General features: G+C 51.2%; 1 protein-coding gene across 2 annotated transcripts in view; it reads right to left on the reverse strand.

The window, feature by feature from the left end:
- The window catches only part of THAP4 (THAP domain containing 4), a 47482-nt gene that overhangs the window by 19487 nt on the left and 17768 nt on the right, over positions 1 to 10227 (reverse strand). For both annotated transcript variants that reach the window (XM_017870681.1, XM_017870682.1), the window contains exons 2-4: positions 7548 to 7707; positions 4078 to 4187; positions 3025 to 3128 (exon numbers count right to left, since the gene is read on the reverse strand). In XM_017870681.1, the coding sequence (XP_017726170.1) occupies positions 3025 to 3128; positions 4078 to 4187; positions 7548 to 7707 (374 nt within the window). The remainder of the gene's footprint in view (positions 1 to 3024; positions 3129 to 4077; positions 4188 to 7547; positions 7708 to 10227) is intronic.

The raw sequence follows: 10227 nt of genomic DNA on the forward strand, positions 1-10227 counted from the left end.
CTTAACTTGAAAAGACTGTCTTAACCAAGATATGCACCTGCACTGGAAAAAAAAAAAAAAGTAGAAAAATTTTACAACTTACAAAAAAGGTTATCCAGCTGGATGCCATGGCTCATGCCCAATCCCAGCACTTTAGGAAGTTGAGGCAGGTGGATTGCTTGAGGTCAGGAATTTGAGACCAGCCTGGCCAACATGGTGAAACCCCGTCTCTACTAAAAATACAAAAATTAGCTGGGCATGGTGGTGCACGCCTGTAACCCCAGCTACTCGGAAGGCTGAGGCATGAGAATCACTTGAACTCAGGAGGCGGAGGTTGCAGTGAGCCGAGATTGTGCCACTGCACTCCAGCCTGGGCAACAGAGTGAGACTCCGTCTCAAAAATAAAAAGGCTACCTTCTTATCTACCAATAAGTAATTTACCGTGTGCATCTTACAGGTGGTGACACCCAGATCTATTTCCACCAGAGTCAGGGACAAGCAACATTCATGCCTGCTGTTCTCTCCGTGCTGTGCCTAAGATCCTGGCTGCCCCAAAGTTACACAAGTGGCCCAGTTCGACACAGAGAAATCAGAAGTGTCCACACAATGACCAGTAACCAATTTGAAGATTAAACGGAAAAAAAAATGTATTTACAAGCAACAAAAATGATAAAGCACTTGAGTTTACCCTAACATGAAAGGTACAAGACCTGTATGATTAAAACTATGAAGAAATAAAGCTTTTATATATACTATAATATACAAAACATGACCTACAGTCACCATAATACACTGCCATGCTGCTGTATATTGCTATCCATGAAAATATGTCAATTCTTCCCAAATTCACTCATGTATTCAATGCGGTCTTGATGTACATTTTATAAACCTTGAGATGTTTATTCAAAAGTTCATCTAGTAGAGGAAGAGCTTAAGAATGACTAAGAAAATTTGGAGAAAAAATGTGGGACACGTTCCCTTAGACATTAACATGTAATATACAGCTGTGAGAGCTAAAAATGTGTTACCGGTAATGAAGTGGACAAGCAAAGGAAGACACAGAAACAAGGCTGGGCACAGTGGCTCACGCCTGTAAATCCCAGCGCTTTGGGAGGCTGAGGCAGGCGGATCACTTGAGGTCAGGAGTTTGGGACCAGCCTGGCCAACATGGCAAAACCCCATCTCTACTAAAAATACAAAAATTAGCCTGGTGTGGTGGCATGTGCCAGTAATCCCAGCTACTCGGGAGGCTGAGGCAGGAGAATCACTTGAACCAGAGAGGTGGAGGCTTCAGTGAGCTGAGGTCGCACCATTGCACTCCAGCCTGGGCAACAGAGCAAGACTCCTTCTCAAAAAAAGAAAAAAGAAAAAAACAGACCCCTATATTTGTGTGGATGTGGCTTAATATATGTATGACATTCCAAATCTGTGGGATCAGGATGGAATTCAATGAGTGGTGTTGGGACCACTGGGCCACTCATCTGGAAAAGTTAGAATTATACGCTGCATCACTCAAAAAACAAATCTGAGAGAGATTAAAGGTCTAGGTGTTAATGTAAAAAGGAAAGCTGTAAGAATACAAGAAATGAAAGAACAGGCTGGGCGCAGTGACTCATGCCTGTAATTCCAGCACTGTGGGAGGTCAAGGCGGGTGCATCATGACGTCGGGAGATCGAGACCATCCTGGCTAACATGGTGAAACCCCGTCTCTACCAAAAATACAAAAAAATTAGCTGGTCATGGTGGCGGGCGCCTATAGTCCCAGCTACTCAGGAGGCTGAGGCAGGAGAATGGTGTGAACCCGGGAGGCGGAGCTTGCAGTGAGCTGAGATCGCATCACTGCACTCCAGCCTGGGTGACAGAGCGAGACTCTGTCTCAAAAAAAAAAAAAGAAAATGAGAGAATGTTTTTATCATTTTGGAGTGGACAACAACTTCCTTAGCAAGAACCCAAATCCAAACATTGCAAAGGAAACAGCCCAGAGGCAACGATAGGAAAGCTGAGCACCTGTGGGGTACAACCCATCATGGACCAGGTCACAGACTCTAGGGAAATATGTGTCGCAAATAAAGCAGATGACAGATTAACCCATGGCATATAGAAAGCTCTCACAAATCCTTGAAAAAAAAAGGACAATCCGGCCAGGCACAGTTGCTCATGCCTGTAATCCCAGCACTTTGGGAGACCAAAGTGGGTGGATCACCTGAGATCGGGAGTTCAAGACCAGCCTGACCAACATGGAGAAACCCTGTCTCTACCAATAATACAAAATTAGCTGGGTGTGGTGGCACACGCCTGTAATCCCAGCTATCTGGGAGGCTGAGGCAGGAGAATCGCTTGAACCTGGGAGGCGGAGGTTGTGGTGAGTGGAGATCCCGGCACTGCACTCCAGCCCGGGCAACAAGAGCAAAACTCCGCCTCAGAAAAGGGTCAATCCATAGAAAAACAGGCAAAGACTTTGAACATCAAGTACACAGAATAAGCAGCACAAACGGCCAGTGAGCATGGGGGAATGAACCCTCCCACTTCTAAGTGAGATTCAGAACATGAGTGATATGTCATCTTTTATCTCTCAGATTTGAAAGGACCGAAATCCTGAAAATACACCATGTTGTTAAGGAGTGGGGAACAAGTTGCCCTCATGCAAGGGATAGTGGGAGGATAATCATGAAGAAATACAATCTGATAGCGTGTATCAAATTAAAAATGTACCTGTCCTTTGATCCAGAAATTTAACTGGGAAAATTTTATCTATATATATGGATATAGCTGCAGACGTGGACAACCCAAATGTAAAAGGATGTTCGTAACTAACAACAAACCTCAAATAAACCGAACCACCCACTAGCCGAGGAGTAGGCAATGAAATGAGGGAATGTCCACCCTGGGATGGTCCGAGAAGGGAAAGAATGAGACAGTGAGGACAGGCTTGTGAGACGCAGTGGCAACACACGCAGTGCCTCACAGAGGAGGAAAAGGCTGACTCCACAGATCTCTGCAAACACAAGACAGGAGGGTGCTGGGGCAGGGCTGGGGGGCGCTTACCTGCTCCACGTGGGGCTCCTTGGCGAAGGAGATCCTGGCGATGGAGTGGGATGCGATGCACAGCTCCTGCCCGTTCACCTCGCCCTCCTCCACCTCTACCACACCTGCAAGGGAAAGGCGGTCAGCTCACCCAGCAGTTGCTCAGCTCGCAGAGAGGCAGCCTTGACTCTCCTCGCCTGCAAGCCAGGACTCCACAGGAGACCCCAACTCTGCAGCCATGGGGGCAATGATACTTCTCCTCCTCCCTGCTTCACCCTGTGGATACACAGGGAAAGCCACAACTCTCCTCACAGCACAGGCAGGTGCTCTATGGAAGGCCCCCTCTCCAGAGGTGCCCAAGGCCCCAGCCCTCCCACCTCCACCCATCAATCAGCCTGGCAGAACCACCCCTAGTACATGCAGTGGCAGGTGGGGATGGACATCCAGGAAGAAACACTGATCTAGAGTCACGCAGGCTGGTTTTTTTTTGAGACAGAATCTCACTCTATTGCCCAGGCTAGAGTGCAGTGGCGTAGTCTTGGCTCACTGCAACCTCTACCTCCCAGAATCAAGTGATTCTCCTGCCTCAGCCTCCCAAGTGGTTGGGATTACAGGTGTGCACCACCACATCCAGCTAATTTTTGTATTTTTAGTAGAGATGGGATTTCACCATGTTGGCCAGGCTGGTCTTGAACTCCTGACCTCGTGATCCGCCCACCTTGGCCTCCCAGAGTGCTGGGATTACAGGCGTGAGCCACAGCGGCCGGCCTGTTTTCCAGTGATTCCTAATGAATGCACGTAGCTCATGACCATTTCTACCGACATGGCACTGGGCAAACGGGCCCTCTCATGGTCGGGGAGTTGCACGCACACAACCTGTGTGCAGAGGCCTCTGCAGCTACACAGACGGCCCCGCAGGCTCCCACGACCACTGTTATCACTCAGGGCCATCCGCATGGTCCCCACCAGCACATGCCTCAGCAGGGTTGCCAATGGGCGTCCCCGCACTCCTGCTTAGAATGCAGGCAGTGGCCTCCCATGGCCAGCACCCCCACCCCACAGGCCGGGCCTCACCTGTGTTCTGGGCGCTGACAAAGGCCACCTTGTTGGTGTCGGGCTTGAGGCGGATGAAGCCACACTCTCTGTGCATCGGCTTGCGCGTATCCGGGTGGAAGGAGTTGAACCTGGATGGGAAGTTGGGGATGGGAAGCCTAGGCACTGGCCTCTAACATGGTGTGGGATGCGTGGATGCCAGGACTATCCATGCTGCCCTCCAGGCGGCTGTTCCAGCCACGCCCACACACCTGCCTGTCCCCACCACCACTCTGCTCGTTTTGGCTGTGTCTGTCTTACCTGCTGATTCTCCACTCCCGAAGATGGGCTGCTCCAGCCCCGCCCACACACCTGCCTGCCCCCTCCACCACTGTGCTCATTTTGGCTGGGTCTGTCTTACCTGCTGACCCTCAGCTCCTGAAGACAGGACTTGTTCTTAATCACCTCAGGGCATATCCTTGCCCTAGGCCCATTAGCCCAGGCCTCACACAGTGTCAGCCCCGAGCATTCCCTTGCAGTCAACTTCACCCTAGCACAACCTTTCTCTTTTGAACTATGTTCTTGTGTAAGAATCTAATCAATTCCTACGGTAAGAAACAGAACAGGTGCTGAGTTATGGTATGGTTTCTTATCACCCTTCATCATTAGTGCAAATACTCAACAGTAAAAGACAGGCGTGTGCATCCCGAACTGAGGGCACAAACCCATGGCTTAGAAACTAACTCGCTGGCATGGTGACTCTTAGAAACTAACTCGCTGGCATGGTGACTCAGGGCTATAATCCCAGCAATTCCAGAGGCCCACTCAGGTAGATTTCTTGAGCCTAGGAATTTGAGACAGGGTTGGGCAACAGAGACCCTGTTTCTACAAAATAAAAGACAAAAAAAAAAAAAAAGCCTCATTTATCATTTCACCAACCTTATGAGTTCCTACAGGGACTCCATCTCTATGATTCTTAGAGACAATTTTTTTTTTTTCTCTCACACTCAGGGCTGGTGTTCAGTGGCATGATCTCAGCTCATGCAACCTCTCCTTTTTGGGTTCAAGTGATTCTCCTGCCTCGGCCTCCCAAGTAGCTGGGATTACAGACATGCACCACCACACCCAGCTTTTTTTTTTTTTTTGAGATGGCATTTCTCTCTTGTTGCCCAGGCTAGAGTGCAATAACGCAATCTTGGCTCACCGCAACCTCAGCCTCCCAGGATCAAGCGATTCTCCTGCCTCAACCTTCCCGAGTAGCTGGGATTACAGGAATGTGCCACCATACCCAGCTAGTTTTGTATTTTTAGTAGAGATCGGGTTTCTCCATGTTGGTCAGGCTGGTCTCAAACTCCCGACCTCAGGTGACCCGCCTGCCTTGGTCTCCCAAACTGCTGGGATTACAGGCGTGAGCCTCCATGCCCGGCCACACACCCAGCTAATTTTTGTAGTTTTTTTTTAGCAGAGACACAATTTCACCACATTGGCCCGGCTGGTCTCGAACTCCTGACTTCTAGCGATGCACCCGCCTCGGCCTCCCAATGTGCTGGGAATACAGGTGTGAGCCACCACACCTGGCCAAGATAAACTTCTTATTTATGTATTTATTTATTTATTTTTAAGGCAGGGTCTCACTGTGTTGCCTAGGCTGGTCTCGGATTCCTGGGCTCAAGTGATCCACCTACCTCGGCCTCCCAAAGTGCTGGGGTTACAGGCATGAGCCACTGCGCCTGGCCAAGATAAACTGCTGCTGGGCTAGTGATGGTGCTACACCTTACAGAATGGTGCATGCTCACTAACATAACCCTGACAAAGAAATACATTTATACCATACTCTAGGACACACACAAAAACACATATACCATCACATTTACTGAAATATATTTTCCATTCTGGTTCATTTTTCTTCGAATGCTAGTCACAAAATTGACTTTCTGACCTTTTAGTGGGTTATAATCTAGAGTTTAAAAAAGACTGCCTCGGTTCTGGGGTATTTTCTATTATCCAGAATCTCACCTTTCGGTTTATGTGCAGATATATTACTTTGACCTCATCCATTCAATCAAGAATAATGTAAAAAAGTATGAGATATTTATAAAAACAATGAGATCTTCTAAAAGGAGACAGAGGGTTTCAGAGCTGGGGGTCCGAGAGCCAGGTGCCCAGCCCAGCCCAGTTCTGAAACTGCTAGGCATTATACAAATAGTACCAAGTTGGATTAGTAAGATTCTCTTTTTTTTTTTTTTTGAGACGGAGTCTCTCCCTGTCGCCCAGAGGCTCGAGTGCAGTGGCACCATCTCGGCTCACTGCAAGCTCCGCCTCCTGGGTTCACACCATTCTCCTGACTCAGCCTCCCGAGTAGCTGGAACTACAGGCGCCCGCCACCACGCCTGGCTAATTTTTTTTTATTTTTAGCAGAGATGGGGTTTCACTGTGTTAGCCAGGATGGTCTTGATCTCCTGACCTTGTGATCTGCCCACCTCGGCCTCCCAAAGTGCTGGGATTACAGGCATGAGTCACCAAGCCCGGCCCAGATTCTTAACATACCGTTATGTAATGAAGACTGCGGAGGGAAGAGTTTGCTTTTTATATTTTATTGCTGAAACTTTAAAAAACCTGTGTATTACTTCTATGATTAGAAAATAAAGATACTTCAACCATTCCCCATCCCTGATGGCTCTCCTCTACTTCAGAGGCCTACATTGCTATCTCCCTAAAAGCAGGCAACTTCTCCATCCGTGGGGTGGAGGTGGTAGGAAGGGACAGCTGAAGGACCTCAAGGGGCTTCTGCTTTCCTGTATGGTAAGAATATGAGAACCACATACTAACAGCTTCCTTGTGATCCCAGATAAGTCAGGGCGTATGAAATAGAACCATGCACTATTACTTTCAGTAATACTGGGTGACTAATTTTTTCTTTTTTCTGAGACAGGGTCTCACTCTGTCACCCAGGTTGGAGTATAGTGGTATGATCACGGCTCACTGTAGCCTTGGCCCTCCCTGGGTTCAAGCAATCCTCCCACCTCAGTTTCTCGAGTAGCTGGGACTACAGGCATGTGTCACTACACCTGGCTAAATAAATACTTATCGTAGAGACAAGGTATCACTATGTTGCCCAGGCTGGTCTTGAATTCCTGAGCTCAAGCAATCCTCCGGACTCGGCCTCCAAAGTGCTGGGATTACAGGTATGAGTTACCGCACTGGCCACGTGATTAATTTTGATACATAAATTAAGTATATGCATTTGTTTTTATGTTTGGATTAATAAGCCTGTAATTTGGTGGTCAGCTTAATATCACCAAAAATATAACAAAACCAGAAAGTACCATTTTTACCAACTCTGTGCCTCAGTTGCACATTCAGGCAAGAGGATGCCTTTCTGAAATAGATGGACAAGCTCCTTTTACACCTTCCTGCTTGGCCTTTGTCTGTCTTTGGTCAGTCTGGAATTATTTTCAGAGACCTAAGTGGCCCACAAGTCAAGCAGGGTCGTGTGGAGGGAGACAACTTACGAGAAGTTCAGCATGGGCTGGCCCACATGGGAGATGTGAACCTCTTCCAGGTACTGGAAGGGCTGCAGTGTGGGGTAGGTTCCGGCTCCAGGTGGGTCCGACAGCCAGGTGCCCAGCATCCAGGACAATGGCTCCACCACCGGGTTCATCTTGGGGGGCTCTGAGGACAAAAGAATGAGACTTATCAGTGGCCTCCCTCCAACAATGCCTTGCTGAGTTTTAAGCAGAATGCACGCTCCATATCTGCACTTGCTTCTGGTGGCCGCAGCTAATCCTGGAGGACCTGTCAAGAGGGAGAGAAAATGGCCAAGCAACTGGCAAATGTCATACTGTGAGATCCAGCTTCAGAAGCCTCTACAGTTCCTGCAGAAAAAAGAGAACCAAGAGGGGCCAGGCAGGGCGCAAGCTAAGCCAGAGGCCTCGTGCCCCACAGCAAGGCTGAAAACAGCTCCCATGGGAGGCACGGTGCCCTGGCGTGAGGAGTGTGTGAAGGAGACAAGGAGCACGAGGGAGAAAATGAAAAAGGGGTGCAGGCTCTCAGAGCAGGCAGAGCGTGAGGAGCCCAGGGGTAGGCGGGGCCTGAACGGAAAGTAAGATCCCGCTTCCCTGACGAGGGGCCGGGGCTTCACAGTAGCCTGTGCAGTGGCCAGGAGACCCCTTTAGAAGGTTCCTGGAAGGGTTCAGTCTCTCATCCCACTAAGTGTGAGGGATGACGCACGGGCCTGGAACTCAAAGGTGAGGGTGCTGAGAGGAATTCAGCAGGGAGGGGGCGCTGGGTTGGCTGTTCTTCTGGGCGACCCCCAAAGAGACCCCTGTTTCCTGCCCCACTCAGCAAGGACTGGGTGCTCCCGAGCGGCTTTTCAGGATTCACTCACGTGACCCTCGTCCTGGCTGGATGCGTGGGCCCTGCTCTTACTCATTTTCTAAGGAAGACCTGCACAGGGACCACAGGAAAGCCCCACCGCGTGCTACCCACCAAGGGTGCTGGAAGAGGAGCACTGATCCCCAGAGGCAATCCCAAAGACCTTCTTCCCAGGCCTGCTTATCCCTCAAGTCTCAGTGCTTCAATTGACAGAACGGACAGTGAACCTAGGAGCAGCAGCAGGGAGAGAAGCAGCGCTGTGGCCGCACGAGCCTCATCTACGGAGCCCAAAGATGCCCAAGCACGGAGACCAGCCCACACGTAGGACTGACCCCCGGCGTCTCCTCCAGGCCCGTGCAAGCAGAAGACGGACTGACAGGGACAGGATCAGGACTGGGTGCACAGGCCTGGCCTTGTTGGGGAGGAACAGGAGGCCAGTGTGGCTGGGGGAAGGAGATCCTCGCCCCTCAGGAGAGCCGTGACCTTGATTCTGAGCAAACAGAAGCCCCTGAAAGGGCTGAGTGGGAGGGACGAGGTCTCTGATCACAACCACAGGAAGCCAGGGAGGGCAATGGCAAAAACCCTGGTGGCAGAGAAGGGTGGCCTGGGCCAGGTGGCCGTGGTGGAGGCAGTGGAAAGGACCTAGATTCTGGATCTATCTTGAAGGCAGAGCCACCCGGATGTGCTGATGGTCCGGATGTGAAACACGTAAGAGAAGAAGGTGACTGAGGTTTCTGGCCTGAGCAACTGAGAAGACAAGTTACCATCAACGGAGAAAAGGAAGAGTGAGAAGAACCTTGGGAGGTATGAAGCTTGCTGATTTTCTAACAGCAAAACTCAGTCACCTGGGATAGCCCAAGTCCTAAGATGGGCTAAACCAACACCATAATTTCTCAGACAGCCAGCTACAGCCTTGGAGAACCTTTCAGTTTGGTAGACTTTATCCAGCTCAGCACTGGAAAGAGGCTTTGGGCCTGGCGCGGTGGCTCACCCCTGTAATCCCAGCACTTTGGGACGCCGAGGCGGGTGGATTACCTGAGGTCAGGAATTTGAGACCAGCGTGGTCAACATGGTGAAACCTCGACTCTATTAAAAATACAAAAATTAACCAGGCATGGTGGCACACGCCTGTAATCCCAGCTACTCCGGAGGCTGAGGCACAAGAATCGCTTGAACCCGGGACGCGGAGGTTGCAGTGAGCCGAGATCGCGCCACTGCACTCCAGCCTGGGTGACAGAGTGAGACTCTGTCTCAACAACAACAAAAAAAGAAAAAAGAAAAGAAAAATAAAGAGGCTTTGCAAACCTCAGGATTTTGGGCCGGCTCTCTGGCCTGTGCGAAGCGCACCCCACAGCGACGGCCACGGGGCTCTGACTCTCCTGGGACCGAGTAGACCCACTTCCACTGGCGAGCGCAGCCTGCACGGCAGCTGAACCCTGCGGGAAGCGGCACCCCGGGCGCTGTGGAGCAGCGATCTCTACCCCTCACGCCCGAGTCCCCAGCACGGCCGCTACCGGCGCCTGGGTCCCGAGGGCCCCGAGGAGGCCAAGGGACCTGGCAGCGCCCCTCAGGGTCCCAGTGAACAGGGGCGCCAGGGCCGCGGCACCGGGCGTGGCCTTCACACTCCCCACGGGGCGGGACAGGTCCGGGCCGGGGTGAGGGGCGCGCGCCCCAAGTCCTGCCTCTGCTCCAGGGCGGCCCTCTCCAGCCTCCGCCCGCCCGGGCCCCGAAGCGCAGCCACGCCTCAGGCGCTGCAGCTCCGCCCTCTCTTGCGCCGGCGGGACCGGGTGGGCCGCGCTCGCCCCTAGCGCCAGGGTC

Source organism: Rhinopithecus bieti, unplaced genomic scaffold (assembly GCF_001698545.2).
Source record: "Rhinopithecus bieti isolate Rb0 unplaced genomic scaffold, ASM169854v2 scaffold_5840, whole genome shotgun sequence".
Taxonomy (NCBI): Eukaryota; Metazoa; Chordata; class Mammalia; order Primates; family Cercopithecidae; genus Rhinopithecus; species Rhinopithecus bieti.